We start from the raw sequence: 25049 nt of genomic DNA on the forward strand, positions 1-25049 counted from the left end.
CGGACAGATTAGAAACGGTGCCAGTTATGCCAGTTTTACTGCGTCGCAGTTCACTGCCCATTTGGAAACAACACACCACTTTATAATCTCCTCAAAGACGATGAAATGTCTAAGTGAAGTGGTAAACCTACCAAACCCCCCTAAAGTTTAGATGCAACAGTGCTGAATCAAACAACTCATTTGGCATTTACAGGGGGGGGGAAAAAAGTCACCATGCTCATGTCAACACTTGATACTTAATATGTGATTGACAGACAGGTGTTTGTTTCCTGCATTTCTGATGACTAAAAAACTTGAAGTACAAGGAAGTATTTATATTTATGTTTATTCAAAGGTAATTTGTAATGCCAGTTATGAAGTCCTACTTGGATTTTTGTAAATTATCATTTAATGTTCCTACCCTCACATTCTCTCGTTAATTCACTAATGGCTCACACGTCAAATGAGGAAATAAATGAAAAAAATAAAGTTGTTACGCATGTTTATCTCATGAACATGTTTAGAATTGACAACACGCACAAACACACACACACACACACACACACACACACACACACAAACACAAACACAAACACACACACACACACACACACACACACACACACACACACACACACACACACACATACACAAAGGGCGTGAAGAAGAATTCCATCGTTTCCTTGCTCTTGAGTGAAGTTTCCCCACCTTCACACACATACACATTTCTGGTTTTTCTTTACTTTTCGATTAAAATGGAATTTGTTTTTCGAGGCCTAAACCCAAACTGAATTTCAGCTGATTTTGAGTGCATTGAAATTTATATTTATCTTTGTTTATTTTTGTTGTCTGATTCATTTATTGTATTAGTAAAATTGAACATACTTCCAATTTATTCCAGCAATGAAATTTTATTGTAATAATTTAAAACCGTTGCTACATGGTTTGAACCTTAAACAATATACATAATTCACAATAAATGAGTAGAATTAAAAACCAAAAGATGATGGGAATAGGGTTACAGCAATTATTAATACTAGGATAATTATCAGTATTAACTCCCTTTCCACACAAAAACTTTTTAATTCACAATCTCTAAGCACAGACTACTTTCTACATGAGCTTGTGACCTTGTACCAGCAGGGGGCAGGACGTTACCGAGTACTGGTTATTCCAGGCATTTTGAACGCAACAGAAGAACAGTTATATGTCCTTGAAGGACCCAAAGGACTTACTGCTTTTTAGCCTACACGTTTATATTTGAATGAATCAGTAAAATATGTTCTGTGCAAACGAAACAAAGGTACAATTCATTGTGTGTGTTTGAAGATTTTCCGGAGTCGACGATTCCCTTGAAATAATTACGTTTTTGCGAATTATCCACCGTCCTCCCTCTCCGGTGATTTCCAGTCAGGCATCGCCGCGGGCACCTCTCACCGACGGGGTACGGACGACAACATGGCGGCTTCCTTGCGTCTGGGTCGTCGGGCGATTTTATTCGGCCTCAGATTATCACACTTTAACAAATGTGCGCGGGCAACGAACCCGTGGCTGGAGCAAGTCAGGCGTTTCTTTCCGTCACCATGGCTCCTCGGTGAGTGCTTCACGGGAAGATACTCCCGTGTCCTTTACTACTGCTGACGCCTACTAGCTTCACCCTCTGGTTTGGGCTAATCGTGTCACATTATCATATTCAGAATGTTGACCAGACTTTGCCCACTATGACAGCGTCACTAAGATGGACAGTGCTGTTGAGGTTCATAACAAATCATTCGGTATTGAACCGTTGTATTTCACTACTGTATCAAATAAAGTGTGAAAATGATGTAGTGAAATGGCCACCATCCAGTGTGGGAAGACATTCACATTGATTTTTAGCAAGGTTTATTGTTCAACAGTTGACGTGTAAACAGTTACTGGCGATCCCAATGTTCAGATAATATAGATGAATAGAACAAGTGATACAGCATAGCGTTATGGGAGCTAATAAATAGTGGCCCCTTTTTTTATACACTCAAGTTTTGTGACATTGCCAAATATCCAGCAGGGGGCAGCATCACACAACAACGACCGTAGACCGCAAATGCATTTCTATGAAAAAAAATGATTTATTTGCATGATCCAAGGATGGAAACCCTACAAGCCCCCCTGACATAATTCATATTTTATGTGTAATTGATTAAATTCTTTTCATTTTTTATTTTTTAGGAGTGAATTGTTTTTTCTTTGTCTGATGTATCATCGCTGGCTGATTAATATCTGAGTTGTGTTTGTATGCACACATGCCACATGGAGTTTTTAATTCTTGATTTATTGGATTAAAAACAGTTTGCAGTCCACAATTGAGAGTCATGTAAAGATACCTCAGAGCAGCTTTTTGGTCTTGTATGTCTTCCAGTAATCGTATCTAGTTTCTGTGGTGAATATTTAAAAAAATATATACAAGCAGCGTCATATCTCAAGGACATTTAGTTTTTCTAGCATCTATCATATGTATGTCGCTTTCTATACAATCTGTGCAGTTCACTGAGCATACAGAATACACGAGACAAAGGGGTATTTCTTTTGAGTGTGTCATGTCTGAGCGATTACCCAGACTGCTCTTACATCTGCAGCGCTGCAGGCTAGTTGTAGTAAAGCAGTGATGCCTCCGCAGCTTGGATTTGTGCTTCCTCTGGCGGCCTGAAGACCTGATGACCAACATGGTGCTTGAAGCCAGTTAAACTCTGGCCCTCTGAGTGGCTGCAGCTGGTGACACTCGGCATGGGGTCTTTGGTGGTTCCTCGAAGGCCTGCGAGAAAAAAGAGTTCCTCCGCAGCCTCTGGTGCCTTGTCAGCCAGAATCACAATTACATAAGTGACCCGCCAGCGCTCTTCTGTCAACCTCCCTGAGGCCTGGTTGCAACAAAACACTGCTACTCCTGGATGTATCACTTGATTTATTTTGACTGTCACCTAGCCTTGTCCATGTTGAAAAACTCAAAAAATTCTGAACGTGCTTTTTTATGGAAACATTTCTGCTTTATTTTCAAGCCTGATGGCCCAATGACATTGTTACTGCCTCAGTGTAAGTTGTATTATTCTGCTTCTATCCTCTAGGTGTCACCCCAGTAAAAGTAGAAATGCCTGCTCTCTCCCCCACCATGGAGGAGGGAAACATAGTCAAATGGCTGAAGAAGGAAGGTAAAACTAATACAATTACATTGATGTGTTTGCCAGCTCTCATCACCACACTTTTCTGCTTGACTCCTTTTATTGACTGTTTTTAAGGAATGGATGGTTAACTATACTTCTACATGTAATTGTTCCCTTCTTGTTGATGCTAACCTTATTTGAATGCTCCCTCCCAGTCAAAACATATATAATAATAAGAGTAACAATCTCTGCATCTGTATTCACCAGATCCTAAAGCGCAACATTTATTTCCCCCACAATGATGGCGTAACAGCCGCACTAATCATTTACTCTTTTGACACCACTTTCCTCTGCGAGGCAGAGGCCTGAGCAGTGGAGCACCTGAGGGTCTCTGGTGGCTAATTGGCTCAAGGAAGCACGGCAGTCACTATTCATCACTGCTTAGCAACTCTGCGTCGCCATGCGCCTCAGCCACATTCTCATTTATCAGGAGGCAGCACACTGCGTTCTGATTGGCTGCTCGGCTGTGTTGCCATGTGCTTCTGTGGCTCTGGGTGAGATATGTACACGTTTGTAAGTGAGAAAAGGGGAAAGGAGGAAAGATAAATTCTCAGTGACAAGCAAAGCACATCCGGGATGCTACCTTCTGCCCCCGGGTTCATCAAAGGGTTTAAAGAGCGCTTACAAAAAGGACTTCTGTTGCATAATGTTACCACGATTAACAGCAGGGGACTATTGTGTGAACATTTGTTAGGCGTTTTGTGTAGCTGTGTTATTTTATGCAGGAAATAAGTGGGCTATGTAGCCACTTGGTTGTACTGTTCCTGCTACATGTTATTTACGGTTAATATGTTAACATCTTGATTGACTTTCATCATTTATGACAGATTAACAACTCCAATTAACAAAAAACAGAAAACTCAGAATGCCTCTTGGCTGTGGGACTTTATGCTAACAGTGACTTCGCTGGCCAAGAAGTGCTGTCGTTCAACAGAATTACAGTAAACATATATGCTGATCTTGTCGTACATTTCCATGTAACATTTTTGCAACATTATAATAAAGTGTGAAACACAGGAGAAAGTGTCCCCATGCACACAACTGTGCTCCACACAATTTGTTTTCGCAAAATTAAGGTTCGTCCTAAGTTCATTGGGATACTGTGATTCTATCTGGATAGAATGTTTCAGCATGAATTATGATAATTTACCACAAACAATGTGCACTAACCTTATTTACTAACTTAAATGAGAGGTAGTCAGTAGTCCTTTTTTGTTGTTGTTTTCCCACATCCTCTCTGGTAGAGCGAGAGGTGAAAAGGCTTGGGGTCGCATGTTTAATCTTTAATATTGCACATCAAACCTCACCCCTGGGGTCATATGGTGTTAAAACCTCATACAAATCCAATCTTGACTCCACTACTGCTCGCTCTCAGGGGCTTCCAACGTCAATACTGCCTGTGGTCTTTCAACCTTCCCCCCACCCATTTCCAGCTCCTCTTCCCTCGACACACCCATTTTTCCTTCCCACACCTCTCCTGACCTTAAACACGCCCTATATACTCATTTCTTTTTCAATTTAGGTATAAATTTGAGATTTTACAAGGAACTATTTTTCGCAGTTGCACCGCCCTTGATTTTTCTGCTCTTTGCTATATTCCCAGATGATGCAGCTTTTTCTACCAAAAGATAGAAACGTGACCAGATGTCAGATTTAGATAGCCCATGACCTCTATCTCATATACTCTTACCTCCTATTCGCTTCTTAACAAATGGGCATATGTCGATAACAGGATTCAATCATATTGAGCTTGACTGTCTATAAATTTGCAGGGGAGCTATAATGTAACCAAATCATTATTTAACTTTAACATCAATCTATTGATTCGACCAAGCATTTCCTTGGTAATTATTATTATTTAATTAAAGGGTACAGAATAGTTTAGGAACAACATTTTTATTATTATTTTTGTTGACTGCGTTGTTATTGTAATTGTCTATTCTTGCCTGATGCAAACACCATCTTGAATTGCTAGGCAGTCCACAATTTTGGCAAGGATGGGAACAATAAATCAAACGTACCCTGCCAGGCACTGTGTGTCTTTCGGAAGAAGCTAAGAACACCATCGGCTGGTGTCAATCACAACCCATGGAAGTCACATTTGCTCGTTTAAACTATATATTGGTACCCGACCCTAAACCTGAAACAGCCTCAGTGGTTACCGGAGCTCGTTTGCTTCAAAATAAAGCTGACGCCCTCAATTGGCCATACTTTAATGAGCAGATTTCCAGCAGTTCTGAACATTAATTTACCTGCGTCATTCCAACATCTGTGGTGTTGGGATCCCATGTCAACAGTTCTTAAAAAATAGCAAGCATCTTTTCAATAGTGGACTGGGCTCGGAGCAGACCGGGGACTGGTCAGTCAACTTGCCCAGTGTAAACTGTTGGCTCTGTCGACCCCTGAACAGCAGTTTTCCTCTCCCCCGCTTTATGTCCACGGCGACAATATGGTCAATTTGTCTCTGTATATTTCTATTAGAAGCCCATTTGAGCTGTTCCACAAAATGGAAAAAAAAATGCATTTGTGCGTACAGAGGAACTGAAGCAGAAGTTCCTAATTGCCATCCTTTTTCACTGCTAAGCAGATGCTAATATATTCCAGCTCTCTCGTAGTAGACCAATGGGAGTCTATTGAGACTCTCAGGATAGGCAAAGATCTCGCCTTCCATCAGACGTGCTGCATTTTCCTATCTCACATTCTTTCCCATGAAACATTGATTAGGGCCCTTCCTTTGATACGTCAGCCACAGCCAGAGCAGATATTTTCCCGCATAACCTTTTTGTCCCTTCGGTGGAATTCTTTCATTCTCACAGCAAATAATTTGTTCTCTGTGTGAAAAGCCTTGGTGAAAGAGCCGGTGTTTTGAACATTCCTCGGATGATTATGATGCATACATGCGTGCATTCCCAAACCCAGCTGAAATTATTAATCTGCACTTTAAACCTCTTTTCATGAAGGAACGTTTGTTTGGGAATTAGATTCTTGGAAATCCAAATAAATGTTTATAATTTATCAGAAGTTGTGTTTCTTTTCCTCTCCAGGTGAGGCGGTGTCAGCGGGCGATGCCCTTTGTGAGATTGAGACCGACAAGGCTGTTGTTACCTTGGAGTCTAATGATGATGGCGTCTTGGCAAAGATCTTGGTGAGTGAGCATAAGCACACTTAGACTTCACCTGCAAATTCTGATCAGATGAGGAAATTTATTTGCAAATAGCAGTCACTCTTGTTTGGGCCTTGGCTTTGGGGGCTTTGCCAATGAAATTAGAGGGTTGAGGGTGTATTTAAATTCTGCATTTTCTGGATTTTAAATTCTTCTTCTTAACTAGATTGCGTTTAAGTTCTTCTGCCTTCAAACTATATAAAGTCAGCAATTTACTGTAGGTATGGTTATGTTTTTATTAAGCTTGAATTCATTGAGAGAGTAGTCCTGTTAATAGCTGCGTGCCCGCCCTTCGTGGTTAATTATTTGCATATGCTAATTGCCTACACTTGTTAAATCTGTTTTCCATATGCAGTGACAGCAAAGCTTTGACAAGATGTCTTCAGCGACAAATATCTCTCTCCTTCCATCCCCCCATTGTGCTGTTTGTTGTTTGAATTTTTAATGGGCTGCCAAAGTCGGAGCAATTGGCTGTCTATCATCAGTATTCCACCACATGCTCATTCGCCTGAACGAAAAGATGAAGATGTTTTTTTATCTTTGTTTGATTTGTTGACTGATTGGCGAGACAGCTGAATACGGTATGTTAAGTGGGAGGAAATGAAGATCAATTAAAGAAAATATAAGTCCACTTTCTTTCAGTTTCAGTTCCCTATTTTAAAAACTTCAGGATGATACTGGTGAGGGGTCACTGTGCTTGCTCCCATGTTTTCTCACACAAGGACCAAAAGCCTTGCTCCACGCCATAAAGTGTGTCTTATCTAATAACACAACATGCTCCTTAGCCGTGTCATTTTGGACATGCTCACCTTCTGGTGACGCCTGAGTGAAGCAGAGTTTAATTAGGCGATGTCCCTGTTTGTTCAACATAAAAAAAACAAAAAAAAAAACAGTCATACACGTAGAAGTGGCTAAACTAATGAATTAATAATCAGAGGGAGGAGCATCTATTATAAAACCATAGGCTTATATCTCATTATTCCTGCCTTTCACTTCACTTGCCACCATTTTTCCACATTCCGCTACTCCATCCTTGTCTGAGCTACTGTGGGGCTGAGGTAGTTTCCATAGCAACCACCCAAGAACTGGGGGTAAGGGCTTTACCGCTGAAGCTGGCAGAGAAAGATGGTCTGCATTAGATAAGCCCCCTACCACTCTCTCCCTCTCTCTCTTTGACAGAGAGTATGTGTTTATTCAATAAGAAAAAAGCAGCAGCTTGTGTCGTTATTTCAGAGGTTTGTACAATCTCTTTACATGGCTTCCACTTTGTCTGAGTACATTAGCCCTCAGTGGTGTAATTGTGGCTCTCCATGCACCCACTAGGTTTTTAATTTTAAAGACTACAGTAATTACCCGCCTGCGGCCAAATGCCTGGAGGGGCGGCAGTAGACGTGGAACTTCCTGTGCTCCACTGGGATTATTTATGGGGGTCAAATACCGCTATGGTCCTCTACCAATTTCCAACCATGGCTCTTGGGGGTGAGAGAATGGGGGAGAGATCCTGCTTAAACTGGGTTGTAAGGGGTTGGGGGGTAGCAGCACCAGCACCAAGAGCGCAGATTACTGTATCTCATCATACTCTTGCTGTGTGGCTCTACACTGACCCGAGGGCTTCAATCGGAAAAACTGTCTTGGGTACAATCAGTCATAGCCTGTAGGAAATGATAAATACAAATACAGTACATAGACTTACACATAGGTCCTCTGTGGTAAGATGTATTTAAAAATGTATGCTGCTGAGGATGAAGTGGATAAAAAAAAGGATTCATAGGTAGATACATTAGGCAGAGATACAAAATGCAGTAGATCGTTAAATAGGTGGATGAATTGATGAAGATATCCAACACATTCTGCGATACTAACCTGTCAGTTTCCCATTCATCATTCCCTTTCCCCTTCCACTATTCATCTCTACACACTGTCAACCAGGTGATCAATTTAAACAGCCATATGTCCTCTAAATCAATATATTCTGTAAATCACTCTCTAACCTTCTGAGGTCAAAATTGGTGAAAAGCCCATGTCTATTGTCTGCTTCAAGGTGAGCTGACACGTGTTTATGATTTCTTGCCTTCAGAAAAAGCAGGAAGTGGACAGTGATAGAATATTTAGGTCTATAAAAAAGGAAACAACGAGGGTGCTTGGTGATGGAATTACGTTGTTTTAAGTATGTATTGTCAATATGGGTGCATCAGGGAGCAGTTGTATTGTCGTTTCCGAATCTGAGCTGTCCTTGCAAGAACGTGTATTATAAGCCTGTAAGGATAAGTTGGCCGCACTCCATTAGTCTTTATGTGGAGTTTCCTTGGGTCCTAAGGACGGAGAAGGAAGAAGAAGGAAGTCTGTATTATAACACAAATATGTGGTTACTTTGTAAAGAACAAAATAGATCTAAACCATAAAATACAACTCAATGACAATGTGTAATAAAGGTTCCTTAACAGTTAAAACCCACTCTCCAAAAAGAAAAAGATTTGAATTTTGTCTGAAGTGTGTGTTGTATTACAGTGGGCTGGCAGACTACTGATGCCAACATAAAGGATGTTGCTGCAAACCGTGCATTATCTGTCATGCACTATTGATCACAGACTACCCGTTACTCATTCCCTGAGTGAGAAGTCTCTCTTCTTTCTTTTCCTTTTTCAACCCACACACTCTACCACCTTCGTCTGTGCACTGTTTGACCATAAGCTGATGTCCGCTGCAACAACTGAGTGTCAAGGCTGACATTTTTCATGGACTCTATCAAAAGCTTCTGAGCATCCACCTTGTCGAAGTTAAAAGAAATTAAAGCATATTGTAGCTGAGCCGTTAAGACTCTCAGGGGGGGCTTGAATGATAACAGTTTGGTGATAAGTAGGTTAAACCTCTTGAAAGGTCTTGTCTGGCTTTGTAATATCATTAGGCTTGCTGATGGTCTCTGAAGAGGTCCCTGAAGAGCCACATCCGAGATGTTGGATTTTGCACAGTGAGAACGTTTGCCATTTAAAAATGGCGAACGAATGGATCAGGGCAGCAAACGGTCTTCACGCTCACGGGGACGTTTGCGTTGAGCCACGAGGACACGGCATGGAGATTAGGGTTCACAAATTTGCCAATTACTTTATTCAGAAGTCTTGCACCCCATTCACGTAGAAGAGTTCACTGTGTGTCACCTCACAAAATGTGGGATTGTATTGTTAGTTTCCTCTCTGTCAGCTGTACCTCTTTGGGTTTTAGTGAAACCAACATTGCCTCACGCAGAGCGGTGTCTGATCCATTGCAATTGCTGAAGTGTGAGCATCATTTACGCCTCTCATAGGTTTCACTTTGTTCTCTAACCATTTGATGGCAGTGTTGAGCCCCACACCACTACAGTAATCCACCAAATCATTTTCTCTCTGATTGTCAGTTGCTCTGTATTGAGCAACGACAGTCAGTTGCAAAAGCAGGCTTCACAAGCTGACTAATAATTATTTCATAGTTAGTTCCCCTTTTTATTAAGGCGGCCAGTCTCTGCTTGTAAGTGTACTTCCTCAAAAACTTAAGCAAATTACGGAAGCAGCATTTTTTGGAAGGTATGAATTATAAATTCTATACAATATGATAGGTAAATTTGTTGATATACAGAGTTGTGTTAATATACTGACACATTCTCTTATGCTCTTTTGTGGCTATTAAATGATGACACATGCTGTTTTGTGTATGTGTGTACGTGTAAGCCTTTCACACTGCATTGAATACATCAAGTGTATTATACATTATTTAGTCTCTTCAGGAGTATGCTCCTCAAATATCTTCATACATCTTGACGACTGTCATATAAAACAGATCACATATCGCAGTGTTGTGGGAAACATGGTGTGAGTCTGGTTTTTACCATGTGGGAAAAAACCCCGTAGGTCTGATGATGGGCACTTTCTGTGGAAATTTACAAAAGTCTAGATTTTCCTGAGTAGCCCTTATAGGCTTTACCCTTATCCATCACCTCCTCCTGGCCAAGATGTATAGACACACTAGACATGACCAACAAAGGCAGAACATATGAATGCATACACATGCACAAAAACATCAGAACAATGAACTTTGCTTTGTCGCCTATCAAACATATTGTTTAAGATTTCTACTTTATCTTAAGGTTTTCCTTTTTTACAACCTCACATAAATTATGTTGTGTTGCTTTGTATATGGTTAAAATAGCTACTACTTTTACTTACTTTTTTTAAGTCCTGCACATTATTATTTTTTTTTTCACAGAAAAAACTGTTATTTTGTCATTTATTAAATCAGATGTCTGTAAATATAAATGTCAGTACCTCAATGCAACGCGTACATCACACTATAGTGTGCGTATATATCCATAACCTTGCTGCAGCACAGTTAGGTTTACATTGAAGTAAAGCAGCATGGCATAAGCAGAGAAAAGCAGGTCCTTCTAACAGTGAGAGCGCAGATGCTCTTATGCTCCTGCTGTTCTTTCCAGTTTGGTGGATATGATTATTAGAGTGCTGCTTTTGATTCTGCATGCCTGTGAGAAGAAGAAGGAGGTAGAGGTGGAGTAGGTTGATAACCGTGGATCTACTAATGGTGCTTTCTGTTTGCACCGCTTTATTGTGAAATTGTGTCTTCTTCTCTTCTCATTCGGGGCAGTTGTTTAGAATTGCAGGTCATCACCTCTTGGCTAGTCAGCGGTGACTTAAGTTTGATGGAATGAACAAAATTGCACGGCAGGATTCAGATGTCTCTTTGCCATTTTTGGACAGAAATCTTTCCTTGTATTGAGCCACATCCTCAATTGACAGAACAGCGAGTGGATACCGTTTTGAAAGGAGATTGAGTGCAGCAGCCCAGTCTTGTGTGTTGTGCCTGGCCTTTCATTTAGACTGATCAATATTGACTGAGCTACATCACCTTGCACAGCTTGGGGAGAGAGGAGAACAAGGCTTGCTGTGGATTTGGATTACCCAGTAACAAGATAGTGAATCAATGGTTAACGGCTTTGATCAGCATGAAAACACATCCACTGCACTCCGAGAGCCCATTCCAGAACAGTCATGCTTTTGTCATGTTAACAGAGTGATAGAAATTGATGTGAAGGAGAAGGTCGTGTCACTTTTCAAGAGGCCGCCTAACAATGGCTGTCAAAGGTTTATCTGTTCGAGGACCACCGGTCAACTGATTTAACGTCGGTATCACTTTCCCCTCTCTCAATTTTCTGCTTCAAAATTATACAGCAAGAGACTTTAACCTTTTTATTCTAGTTGCATTTATCAGTTTTGCCTAATGTTTAATCCTCACCGTGTAAGTACCCCCTCTCACCCTCTCTTTACAGATGGAGGAGGGGAGTCGCAACGTGCGCCTGGGCACTCTCATTGCCCTCATGGTGGAGGAAGGGCAGGACTGGAAGCAGGCTGAGATCCCCCCTCCAGATGCCGCGGCTCCATCCGCAGCTCCACCTGCTAAACATGCAGCCGCTGCCCCAGTTGTGCCCCCTGCAGCCCCCTCTCCACCGACACCAGCCACGTCAGGACCGTGAGTGCTGCCTCTCATTTTCATTGCTGCCTGTTCAAATCATACACGTGGTCTACTGTATATTTTTTACTACAACCTTTGCTACTATACCACAGAAAATGTCCTTATAGTGGGACTAATAAAGGATTATCTTATTTTATAGATTTTTTTTATTGGTCAATTAACAGCGAACTGTAAATAATAGAGGGTTTCAGCATATGTGCTGTGGTGGCTGTGGAAGGCTCAATAACAATTCATCCATACCAACATAATTCAGGTTTATTTGCTTTTTATCCTTAAATAAGATGGATTATGATTATGTTCATATGTCAGTGAATTGTTTAGATATCCACAATTTGAGGCAGCTCATTGTCACAGTGGCTTTAAAAGATCTGTTTAGCAAATAAGCTAATACTTTAGACTTGAGCGGTTTAAGCATTAAAATCAGGTCATGCTTGTTCTTTTTAACTTTGGTTGTTAAAATTTCTACCTCTGTTAGTAAAACAACCTTTCAACAGATCCGGTTGCATAAAGAGGCATGAACACTAAACTAAAGATAATACTTTTTTGTTCAGGTTCGGTTCATTTGGTTCAGATTGAAGGTTCTGCCGTTTCCATCACCATCTAACTTTATGAATAAGATGATCTGTCTCGGTTCACATTTCAAATTGGATGAGATCCTACCTATTCCTGTGGAAAGCAAAGCAGCTGCCACAGAACAAACAGATGGACTATTTGTTATGCAAACGTTTTATGCCGAGCCCATCCCACGTATTGAGATTTGCACCATGGCTGCTTCAGTTCGACAGGTGTGAAAGATTTGTGTTTTGCAGTGAGCAGGAGTTTTAGGAAATAGATGCAGAAATTGGCAATTTTAAGGATGTCAATCTAAATACCACTGATGGACAGTTTGACACTAACTTTGTTCACTCTAGGCTACAGTAGATGCTGTGTACAAATATGTACAGTGGGAATGTGGTCTCCGACTTTTGGACCCCACTGTAGATTTGAGTGTTGTGTTAGTAAAAATTTAAATTGGACAGCTTTGACTTTGACGATACGTTCATCAGTGTGTTTCTAACCGTTATTAACTGTAAAGTTAAGAAATGAAGGTAGGTTTTGACATTTTTATAATCAAGAATATTAGGATTAAAGATACGTTTTTTTAAAGAAAGCTTTCATACACTCTCTTCTTCAGCTTACGTCTCAGTCCAGCAGCAAGAAACATCCTGGACACCCACGGTTTAGACCCAAAACTGGCCACACCCACTGGACCGAGAGGACTTATCACCAAGGAGTGAGTATAAATGAATGAGTTGGCTTCAGGGCTACATCCACACTGACATTTTTTTTACATAATATACATCTGTGTTTACACCAAAAAAAGAAGGGGAATAATATATCTGTAATTTAAATTTTGTCTCTATTCCTGGTGAGGATAACATTATAAAAATTATGCCAAACAAATCTGTTATGATTTAGGTTGTGGGGTGATAGATTCAGTGTGATATGTAGTGTGACAGAGAGGTGGTTTAGATTTCAGGTGCTTTTGTCCTGTTAAGTTGTGAATTCAGACTAGAGAAAGCTGTAGACACACACACACACACACACACACACACACACACACACACACACACACACACACACACACACACACAGCTCTAATGGCTACCTGCTGTCAGTGGGGACCTGATTGAAGGCTCTCGTTACCCACCTAACACCCTGCTGGGGAAACTCATTAAGCGAGCTTCTGTTGCCATAGCAACCGGTTCTCCAAGACCCACGTGTGACCATAATAACACAGACCATATGTTTTTGGGGCTTGTGTTTGTTATGCAGTAGAAGAGAAATAAACGTGATGGGTAATTAGCCAAATACTGTAAAGACTGTCAATTCATTGAAATCCCCTAGACCTTGTTTTAAATGTAACACAGAGGGCTAATTTACAGCTGGATTTATGATATAACCACAACGACTTGTGAGATTTCTAGGTCCTGAAGTTTAGATTATTTTAGAAATGCAGTTTCTTATTTACCTCTCTTTAAACTATGTTTTGAGACTTACATGAATGGTTTGCCTATTCCCCTATTGACACCTCAGCTGGCTAATTAGCTCAGAGTCTCTGGAAATGAAGGTTAATGCTGGAAGATGACAGGAGAAGATGAGAGACTCTGCAAGTAAAGTGGTTTAATAAAAAGCAATGTGTGTCTTTGCCGAGCGGCCTTCACCAATTGAATGACGAGCTGTTTCACTCAGTTTGCTAAACCAGGGCAGAGAAATGTCTAATGGGTTTGTGTGTTTGTGTTTGTTTGGAGAAAAGCGTGAAATCATTTCAGAAATTTGTGAATGTAAAGTGTGGAGGGGTGTCCGGTAAAATCTGTAGATGACATGTGTGGGGTCTCATAAAATCATAGCATTAGTTTAACCACTTTGGTAAAACCAACCAGAGGCTGAGAAATTGGTTGGAAGTTGTCTGTTTAGCACAAATATTCATATTTAGGACACATCCAAAATAAAATTGCTGTTTGACTTTTAGCCAATGTCTTTTAAAAGTTTAGATGCAAATGGCTAAGCCTATGGTATATGGGCTGTGGCCTAGCCATGTTGTGAGACTGAGGAGTTGTGTTCTTGTCGGAAACCAGATCTCCTCATGCGAATAGTTTCACATCGGCTAAGCTCCTTCAAGAGAGGGCAGAATAGCCCTTATTTTCCTTCTTTTGTCCTGTGGCACATCAGATAAGACTGAAACCCGGGAGAAGTACCCCTCCCATTCCACCCTCTGCTCGGTGGGGCCCCTCTATAGTGGACATGAATAGCAGAGGTCATGCATCCCTGGGATGAGATCATAGCATGTTACATAATCCACAGCTATGGGTTTTAAAAAAACGATCGGGCACATTCGTATCACAACCTTTTCTCACTTATCTTTCATCATTGTTATACATAGCAATGTTAGCCAAGAGGCAAGGTGAACACAGTAATGGGTAATAGATGATTGATGATTTTTACCTCACTATACACTGGACCAGTCTTTGGTTGTGTTTTTTATGTAAGCAGAAATGACTGTATGACTATAACCTGTGTGAATGCACACACTACCATTCATTTCTGGATTTGTGTAAAAAGCTTTATCTTGTAATTGTTTTATATATCATAGATAAGTGTAGGTATGCATTTATCTAAACTTTTGTGGTTTCACTCATTAAGCATTAATTATCATATTACTTCAAGTCACAGTATTTAAGTACTGTGTATAGCAAAACTCACAAAAAAGAGTTAAATAGTGATGGGCGCTGGCCCAAAAGAGCAAGGGGCAGTTTTTTAATGTCCTTTTTTGACCTTGTCCAAGACAAATATTCATTAGGTTGGCTTGTTCCCCGGCTCCATGACATGTCCAACTTCAGACCCCACACTTTATCTGAAGCTCAAAACTTTACTTTAAATTATTCAGAGAACACAAAAAAAATCCCACTGAAAGAAAACATGTTTATGTAATGCTCCAGTGTTACTCCTGAAGTCAGCAGCAATGCTAAACTAACACATTCATACACACGTTTTTTTGTATGTGTACTCCAGTCTGAGCCTGCCTTAGGTGGCAGTAGCAGACTGTCAAGTCTGTCTGTTTGCATCGGTTGCTCATTTTGTGTGCGCTGCCCGATTCCCTTTTTGATATTCCAGTCACCCTCTCCCACTCTTTCAGAGGCTCCTTTGCTTCGGTCGTCAGCAGGGGTGTAAATGGTCTGTGTGAAAAGCACAGGCAAGCATAAGAGGTATCTATGGTGTCATTGTCAAATGGCCACTGTAGGCTGCTGTTGACTTGACTTGCTCTTATTTCAACTTTGTGAAAACATTGTTTGAATCTATAAACAGGATCTTAAATGTAGTCTTGCAATTTTTGCACAGCTCAGCACTTTGCTTTCTTTTTGTCTTTGTTTTCTCTGTCTTTACTGTACCAACCTTTTTTTTGCGATTTGCTTGCTATATGCCTGTACTTTTTTTTTTTTGCAACCTCTATGTTGAATTTTCTTTTGTTTTTGGTGATCTGCAAATATTAAACGGTCAGTAAGATCCTCGCAGATTAGCTGGGGAATTTCCAAATTGCCTCTTCCCCTGCACAAACAAATACTCACAACAGTTAGAGAAAAAGAGGAACTAGTGTGATGGAAGAAAAAGAAAAAAGTGTGTTCAGAGAGGAAAAAGAAAGAAAATAGCTGTTGGGCCTAGACTGTTCCCGGCTACATAGAGAGGTCAGAGACAGCTGGTCCAGACAAAGGACTGGATGCATATGGGTTGGTGGACCCCAGTGCATTGAACTAGAACCACAGCGCTTCAAGCAGGCACACCTGATACCTGCCCCTCCCACTGCTTCCATTGCCAAACCTAGTGGGTGAAAGAAAATAAATAATCAAGGCCAGTTCTCTCAGTACTCTATAGTCTGCACTCACGTATGCAGCCTTTAAGAGCAGATACATACAACTTAACATTAGGTCTGTGCCGTTTTAATTTAGTGCCTTTGAGGAGACATGAAAAGTAGGGATGTCAGTGCGTCACCGTACCAGCAGAGAGTAAAAAATTAACAGCTTGTCCGTTGCTGCAGCTGTCACCTGATCCTTCCTGGTCCGGTGGAGTTTGTTTGTGACTTGCAAATGATTCTCATGACGCCCATCCACTGGAGGACAACCGATAGTTACCCCGCTCTCTGCAAGACCTGACACAAATAGAAACAATACAAAAGGGGCAGAGGGCTGCTTTTTATAATTTTGCCAAGTGGGAGCATGTGGGTTAATAATGTTTCATTGTATATTGTTTTATACACTTGTTGGTTTTTTTCCGTTAATAATGGTCAAGGGACAATGAGGAAATGACAAAACTTTTCATGCAAAAGGAAAAAGTTTGATTCATTTCTCTCAAAGCAAAAGAAATTAGGCCACCATAATAAATATCAGAAATGAAGAAAAACATGATGAAAAGAAAAAGTTTTCCTTGAAACTACACTGGGAATCAGCCAGCGTGCAATTCAACAAAGATGAACCCAAAAATAAAATTGACCCAAAAACATTCTTTCAGACTGCAAAAAAAGAGAAAATTGGGGAATAGGCTCAGAGAAGCAATTTTTCCCCAAGTCAATGTTTGTGTTTTAAAAATCTGTTCATCATGAATATGTCATCCTACCCACATCTAATATTTGCGCAGTCATGTGGCAAATCACTAATTACAGACATCCCATTAGAAAGTGAGCAGTTATATTTGGAATTCTAGTCAGAGAACAATTTGTTTATATTAATGAGTTATTTAATAGATTTATTGTAAAAAATTTACTGTATTAGATGAGGTCTTATAATCTTACTTTTATCTGTTTGTTTAACAGAGATGCATTGAATCTTTTGAAGACGTCTCCTGCCCCCAAAGCAACCCCAGCGATGGCGGCCCCAGCGGCCCCGAGTCCTGTTCCCACCCCGGCAGCTACCCCTCCGCCCCCAGGCAGCAGACCCAACATACCTCCTCTCTCTGTTCCAGGGAAGCCAGGAGCACCAGTGAGCACTCCTTAAACCATCTCTCTCACAGACACTCTCTTGCACACACGCACACACACACACACACACACACACACACACACACACACACACACACACACACACACACACACGTGCTATGAACTTCTGGATTCAAATCTTGTTGTCACCCCTTTTTCTTTTTTTGTACCATATTCTGTTTTATTTTCCATGGCTGTAAATTCCCTATTGATGTAAAAGACAGGCTATAAATAACCAGATAGACACATTTTCTTTTTACATAACCAGTCAGTCCTAATCAATCTTAAACTAATTTTAACACACGTGTGAATAGAATCTGTATGTTGTCGGTACTGTGCCTTTTTTTTGATTGATTAATAGCAGGTGAGATACATCATTGCTTTTTTTCTTGTCCCTGATTTTCCCCGTTGTCTCTCAAAGTGCCATCTTTTTTCTCATTTGAATATTTACCCCAGCATCTCCCCTCCACTTTTTCTCCTCAGGGCACGTTCACAGAGATCCCAGCCACAAATGTGCGCCGCGTGATCGCTCAAAGGCTGACACAATCAAAGACCACCATCCCCCATGCTTACGCCTCCGTTGACTGCGACATGGCTGCCATCATACAGCTCCGCAAAGACTTGGCAAAAGGTGAAAACACCAGACTTTTGACTGCTCACACATTAGCAGTATTACTTACATACACATGTAGCGTTTTGAAGGAAACGTTACCATGAAGATGTACATTTCAGGGTTTTCACATGACTGCACATTTGACAAAGATGACAATCATAGAAAGAACATATCCTCCCAGTCATGGTACCCTGCTCCAACTAACACACCCGTATCTCCGTTCCACAGATGTTTGGCTTTTCTTGCTTATACAGATAAATTGATGTTTACATACATACTGTATAGACATATATTTGTAATATGCACATAGTACATCATATAGTACAACAACCCTGTATGGTGTCACATGCTTTATGGGTTCTGAAGTGGAAAGAAATGGGGCTGAATATTGCCTTGTGGGATCTTTATCAGATCTGCTCTTTGTTTACACCATACGTCACAACATAAGGCTCATCATGTCTTGATAAGATGCACATAGTTAGTCAAGCACATCAGCACTGATCTAAAGCTTCTCATATTTTATCAATGTCACGGCGGCCTCTCCTTGCTTGAGGTGGCTCCCTCCAGTTGAAATGACAAAATATTTCAACAAACAAGTTCACTAACCAATATTTGTATGAATGAAAACTGTTTTCTTTCACAACAGAGAATGTGCTTGTGTAGTTGTTTGAGCTTTCATGAGAGTTAAGTTTTCTACCAGAGTAATCGTTTCTCTCCGGGTTCAGAGTATTTCAAATGGATTATTTCGGGTGTTTGCTCTTCTTTGCTACACCCTGTGTTGTAACTGACAGTATTCATGATAAAGAAGCGCATCAGAAGGGTAATGTGTGCTAAAAGGAAATGGCACTATCCATCCCCAACAGTGAGCGTGAGTCTGGCAGAGCTTGAGTAATAAATTAAACACAAGCGGGACTTGGCCATACCTTCTGCATGTTTTGGCTGCACCGCTCTTTACTTCCTCTTCTGGCAACTGTAATTGGGCAAACCACAAGTTCTTGAGCAACACCCATCAGGATGTCACCCTTTTTAGCATTTTGCTGTTCAGGCCTCAGAATATGTATCCTTAACGGCTGCTTTTCAAGGATTCCTTAAAAGTACGTGCTGTGGGACAGTTTTTGTGGCAAGAGTCTTTTTTTTTTTTTTTTCAAATTTCCGACATTAAAAAAAAACAAAAAACAGTTCAACACACTATCACACAGTGTGGTTTATTCAGCTCAACTTTGCCTCGCCGTCGAACAAACGGTAAATCTCCACGCGTCCTGCCCCTTTGACAGAGGAAAAGGGTTTGCCATTCCAGACCTATTAGCGCGGTTGTGTGTGTATGGGGGATTCTCTCTCCGGTTGTTTTTGCGGACTCTCATTGTTCAGGAGCAGGGCGATTTCACGGTTAGCTCGTTAATCACCCCGCTCGCAGCGTTCATAACTGTCTAGTACAGCACTAATGGACACTAGTAAAAGTTGGCAGCGATGCCAGACCCCAAAACCGGCTCGGTCTGCGGGTGACACACACAGAGAGGGATGCAGAGCAAATGCTAGTGACTGAGTCAGATAGAGAGAAACGTATTCCACTCAGCTGGAGTAAGACTCAACATGATATGCATTTTTTTTTTTTTTTGAGACGCCTGGGTGTGTAGCATCATTTATTTACAAAGGTGTGTGTGAAACAAAAGCCTTTATCAGCGCTTTGCTAGTATAGTATAGTTAGAAATTTGCCCGAAACAAACGGCTTTGTATGCCATCATATGTCACACTTCTTGTTGAGAATACATGCTCATATTTTCATCTCTGTCTTCTTTAGGACGCTTTCTACCAGACCAGCTCTAATCAGTTGAAATAAGCAGACAGTTCTTCTCATTAGAGCTTGAATCGGGCTCACATGCTGTATCTTCTTTGTCTTTTCAGAACAGATCAAAGTGTCTGTTAATGATTTCATTATCAAGGCTGCTGCTGTCACACTCAAAGTAAGTATTGTGCTGAGTCTTTCATTCGTCTGTCATTTGTTCCTTTAACCTGTGGAAGCCAAGCTTTTTTTTGTGGATTCATCCCATATTGCAGTGTGTATTGTTAGGATGTCTTTCAGTTGTTAACAAAGCCTGTGGACACACACAGTCTGTTATGTAAATAATGTCCTAGGCAACACTGTTGTGCCTGTTGTTAATTTCCAGCGGGTGAATCAACTGGTAGCAGTAGCCTTGCCGTCTTTAGATGAGACTAAATATAGACGCAGAGTCTCAGATCATTTGGAAGTTCTGAGGAATTTCTGAAACTGTTTATCTCCCTGAAAAGTGTAAGAAAACCTTAACAGAGGGAGAAGGACATCTCTGAAATGATTGTTTACATTTTTTTTTATTTCTAAGGGAATACTGCAAAGAAATCAATTGTTTGATCTGAGGAATGTGTGAAGGTAAATGCAGGTAAAACATAGATGCAGCCCTCTGGTAATTTAGTTATTTCACAGAGGGAATGTCTGGTCAGCTTCTGATCAAAAAAACGTTGCCTATCAACTCCCGCATGTTTATCACTTAAATCAGGGGGATATTGTATACGCTTCAGTGAACGTGTCAACCTTAAGGTATTTTAAATATACCAGATGCCAGAAGACACGTGTAAAACATTGCTGTGTGTTACATGAAATCTGAGAAATGTGGAACAAGTTTGTCTCGGTGTCCAAACACGACGTGTCACTGTTAGTACAACGTACCACATGGCCAAAAATCCTCTTTGGCTACTGCTCAATACTGAGATAAGTGATTCGCTTATGTAACGTCATAAAACTGGGGAAAAAAGCAACTTCTGACATAACCTGTCAGGAAGTGGCATCCAAAGCCACTTTTGTGTCACCCTTTTTTAACAAATTGGTGTGTGCATTGGCATCTGTTCTGCTCAACCTTTTGTGGGCACATGACCTAAATATTCAACATGGATGTTTTGCAATGTAGATGAACCTGTTACAGATGCTCCACCACAGAAGATTAACCACGATCAAAGTCATCCTCTGATTATTTATGTACATGTATCTTCAGCATCTGTATAGATAAGTGTGTACATTCACCACCAAATAGATTCACTATTTTTCCACATTTGCTGTAAAATGAATATATTTTTTGGGAGAAAACTCAATAAAATATATTGTATCAGACTTGCAGTTATGAACTGCATGCAAGGCTTTTGTACAGTATCTCTGTCTTTGTCTAGTTATTTTTCCCTTTGCTCACCCCTGACTTTTTAATCACAGGAGATGCCAGAAGTAAACGTGACCTGGTCCGGCGATGGACCCCGTGCACTTGATTCGATCCACATTTCAATCGCCGTGGCGACTGACAAAGGCCTCATTACCCCCATCATCAAGGATGCTGCCAACAAAGGAGTCCAGGAGATCTCAGCTAACGCTAAGGTAAAAAATTACCAGGTTGAGAGGAATTAAAGGCAAGAAAATATTACAAACCATTCTGTAATGATCATCACGTGAGGACATGGCGGCTCGCAGTTGGCTTCTACATGGGAATATATAGGGGAGTTGAGGCCTAACTGTAGCACAGCTGTATGGCAAAACAAATTCTTTCGGCCCCTGGCTAAGATTTTATTATATTTTTTCCCCTCATATTCAGATTGTTTAGAGGAGAAGTAGTCAATTAACTTGATAGATCTCATTAAATCAAAGATTATTTGATTTTTTTGATGATAAGGTTGCGGGTCTCAGCTGTCACTGGCCACGGGCGGAGTACAAAGTCACAGTGGCCTGCTCTACCTCGTGCTCACAGTCAGCAGCTGGGGACAGACATTTATTCACACACACACACAAAAAATCTGACATGCTTATACAGACACACTCATGATTCGAGTTTCACACTGTTTCTCATTGCGGAGGCACAAAAAAACCTAATGGAGACATTTTTGAAGACGAGGGCGGGTGAACGTCATGTTTGTCACCAGCAGTGACAAGGTTGTTCCTGCTCTGATGGAACATGAATTCACAGGAACTGGCTTGCAGTTATGTGCTAATTAACCTCACCAGGAGCCTCATTTTCCATTCTCGGTGTTTTCAGTTCCCTAGCTTCATTTTAGCACCACGCAGTCTGATAGATTTCATTGATCTGAGTGGTTGTTATTGGAAAATTGGATAATTTTCTAAAACATCTTTCAAAATTGACCCCTAAAGCCTTTTCACCAAAAGCTCAGGATGGTGTAAAACTCTGACTCAAAGGCTTTCAGCACTTTTGCTGAATTGCCACGAATAAAAGTTAAGTCCCTTTTGGCTTATTTATAAATTAGGATAGACAAGTTCTGATGTTCTGTCTGTACAGCATAACTTTATGGTAAATTGTGGCAAAAATTGAATATTTCGTGTCTAGCTTTACCAGGAAAATATATATGGTCTTTTCACGTTTTTAGCTGTGCTAGCGTCATGGCATTGGGGGATGGACTTGGCTCCACCACATAAATATCACAACAAGTTTTGGATGGCTTGCCCTGGAATATTGTACAGGTATCTGTTGCTGTGCTATATTGCTGATGCCTTTTTTCATATATCTCATCTCTTGCGTAAGATATGTATGTTATGCTTCCTCTGTAGGCATTGGCCCAGAAGGCTCGGGATGGAAAACTTCTTCCTGAAGAGTACCAGGGAGGCTCATTCAGGTAAACAAACACATAATTTCTTAGGTAAAAAAGAGACGCATGGAATGTCATGACATTAAAAAAATTGATGTTCAGCTCTAACATCTTCTCTCAGTTTTCTTGACAAGATAGTTGTCATGAATTTCCTTTGAGTCAATATATTTACAAATTCTACATTCCATGTGATGCTGAACTAAATGTGGTCCTGGTGGATGACGAGGACAATTAAGTTAATGTGCCATCAATTTGCTGAAAAGTTGAAGGGAGGCTCTTCAGCCCATTAGAATTAATAGTGTCAGTGAGACATAAATGGGGTTTCTGTGTCAGGCAGGAGCAATGAATTCCTATGGTGATGCAGCCCTCCTTGTCCTCATGAGGATACGTGTGTTTGCCCTTCCTCTACTCATTTTCCTGTTTCCCCCTGAGCTAGTATTCTCATCAAGACAAACGGCTAGCTGCCCTCCGATCAGTCGTACTGACCATGCACGGCATTTAGGGAAACAATTGGGCGGCTGGTTCTTCTATATTAATCTTTTCGGATCAGTGTTCCATTTATAATATAAGATGTTCACAGCCAATTATAGTTATTATTCTTTTACTTACTCCAAGTGGTAATGTTCCTGGTTTTAGAATCACTGTAATGTCCACTTAGATCATTTTAATGCATGTTCTCCCCCTTCTGAGCTTAACTTCTTGCTTCCCTCTTCCATTTCTCTCTGTGGCAGTATATCGAACCTCGGGATGTTCGGTATCAGCGGCTTCAGCGCTGTGATCAACCCTCCCCAGGCGTGTATCCTCGCCGTCGGGACCTCCAGGGCCGAGCTGCGACTGCGCCAGGATGACCAGACCCTGCACACCCATCAGCTCATGACAGTGACACTGTCCAGCGATGGACGGCTAGTGGATGATGAAGTAGCCTCGCGGTTTCTTGACAAATTCCGTGCCAACCTAGAACAACCGCGACGCATGGCCCTGGCCTGAAAACACAACAAAGAGATATAGTAGCTCTATGAAAGTTGTTGGAAAGACAAAGCAAGGAACACCTGCTAATTCCCATTGGGTTGAGGCTTACAAAGTAGTCTTGTACATAGTGTAAACTTCAGTTTGTCACTTTCGTCTCCCACATAATAACCGAGCTTTGTGATGCAGAAATAAAAACTGGGCCTCTGTGACAAAGGATCGTAGCGGTGGTGCCAAATATTACCGAGACAGAACTGACAAGGCAAGGTGCTCACGTACAGCGTAACAGCGATGGCTCCTCTATCACACCAGTGTTGTATATATAAAGTGGTTATTCTAGGTTGTGTTTTTCAGCACCGGTGCATCTATTCTGTGTCAACACACGCACAATAGAACGTGGGACTGTAAAAACCATCTATGTACATTTGTCAGAGATATTTATTACGCAACATCATTGGCAGTGCTGTGTAGTATGAGGGTCAACTTGCATCGTAAACCATTTCCCATTGTTACAGAATTAAAACAAAATTTAAGAACTCGTTCATGTTAATATGTTATAACTTATTTAAAAACCGATGCTGTGACATCTCTGAAAACGAATCTATCAAAGTCCATGTGTATACAAACTAAATTCAATCATTTATGTTTTGGTGTCCTGAGATGCCAATAAAACACACTGTTCAAGCTTTGGATGTCTGTGTGGCTCATTAAAAAAATACTTCTCCCCACCTACATGATGTATCACGGCTACCAGGGTACCCCCAGATGTGTGTGTGTGTGTGTGTGTGTGTGTGTGTGTGTGTCTATGTTTCTATTTAATTAAAATCTAAAGAGATTACATAATTATTATTTCAAAAGAAGCCAATTAGGATAATTTGCTGGGCTGAGTATACAGGTCAGCCTCTGCTGGCAGATGTGTATCTTTGCTGTAAGCGTGGGCAGAACAGCTGTTTACATACAGTATGTATCAGCACCAGTCGGGCAGCGCTTATCCTAGATAAGCGTGAGCGGGAGTCTGGTATTGTTTCTTTTAGAGATTATGGAAGAAAGTACAAAAGATGATAGAGCCATGATCACAGACTAATTAGTCTGGGTCTTAGATTTCCTTTCCACACATTGCATATTGCCAAAAGTGTCTAGACATGAGTACAAGTGCTGTTTGCCATTTGACAGAAATATTGCCCTAAAGACACTTTTAAAAAACATAGCCTTGCTTTACTTCGTCATTGTGTTTTGTTGAGAATGAAATATCTTTAAAAACTACATTTTAATCACTACTAATTATTACTTTAAGTTTTTTTTTATTTTTTTAGCTGACATAAAACATCGGAGGCCATAATCCATCATCTGACAAAATCTCCTCTCGGGCCTCGACCAGACTTATTTCTTTCCTCCTCCCCAGTCATCTCTTCCTTATTGCATTTAAATGTGGTACGGCGCGGTCAGCTGTGCTCATAACCTGGCCGCTGTATCAGGTGAGACAAATGCAGAAATTGACAC

At 40.8% G+C, this 25049-nt stretch overlaps 1 protein-coding gene across 1 annotated transcript; it reads left to right on the forward strand.

Moving 5' to 3' along the window:
* The first annotated feature begins 1402 nt into the window (after positions 1-1402).
* Positions 1403-24234, forward strand: pdhx (pyruvate dehydrogenase complex component X). The gene is made up of 11 exons (XM_035643019.2): positions 1403-1573; positions 3078-3161; positions 6218-6318; positions 11648-11847; positions 13025-13123; positions 17195-17360; positions 17843-17990; positions 19875-19933; positions 21208-21366; positions 22546-22610; positions 23315-24234. The coding sequence occupies exons 1-11, from the start codon at positions 1438-1440 to the stop codon at positions 23568-23570; spliced, it is 1473 nt and encodes a 490-aa protein (XP_035498912.2). The 5' UTR covers positions 1403-1437; the 3' UTR covers positions 23571-24234.
* Positions 24235-25049: the final 815 nt, after the last annotated feature.

The sequence above is a fragment of the Scophthalmus maximus genome, chromosome 7 (assembly GCF_022379125.1).
Source record: "Scophthalmus maximus strain ysfricsl-2021 chromosome 7, ASM2237912v1, whole genome shotgun sequence".
NCBI lineage: Eukaryota > Metazoa > Chordata > Actinopteri > Pleuronectiformes > Scophthalmidae > Scophthalmus > Scophthalmus maximus.

Excerpts from the sequence above, each read along its gene's own strand:
- pdhx (XM_035643019.2), top strand. The coding sequence starts at position 1,438 with ATGGCGGCTTCCTTGCGTCTGGGTCGTCGGGCGATTTTATTCGGCCTC. Across the intron at positions 1,574-3,077 it reads TCCGTCACCATGGCTCCTCG|GTGTCACCCCAGTAAAAGTA; the intron begins GTGAGTGCTTCA and ends TCTATCCTCTAG. Across the intron at positions 22,611-23,314 it reads TACCAGGGAGGCTCATTCAG|TATATCGAACCTCGGGATGT; the intron begins GTAAACAAACAC and ends TCTCTGTGGCAG.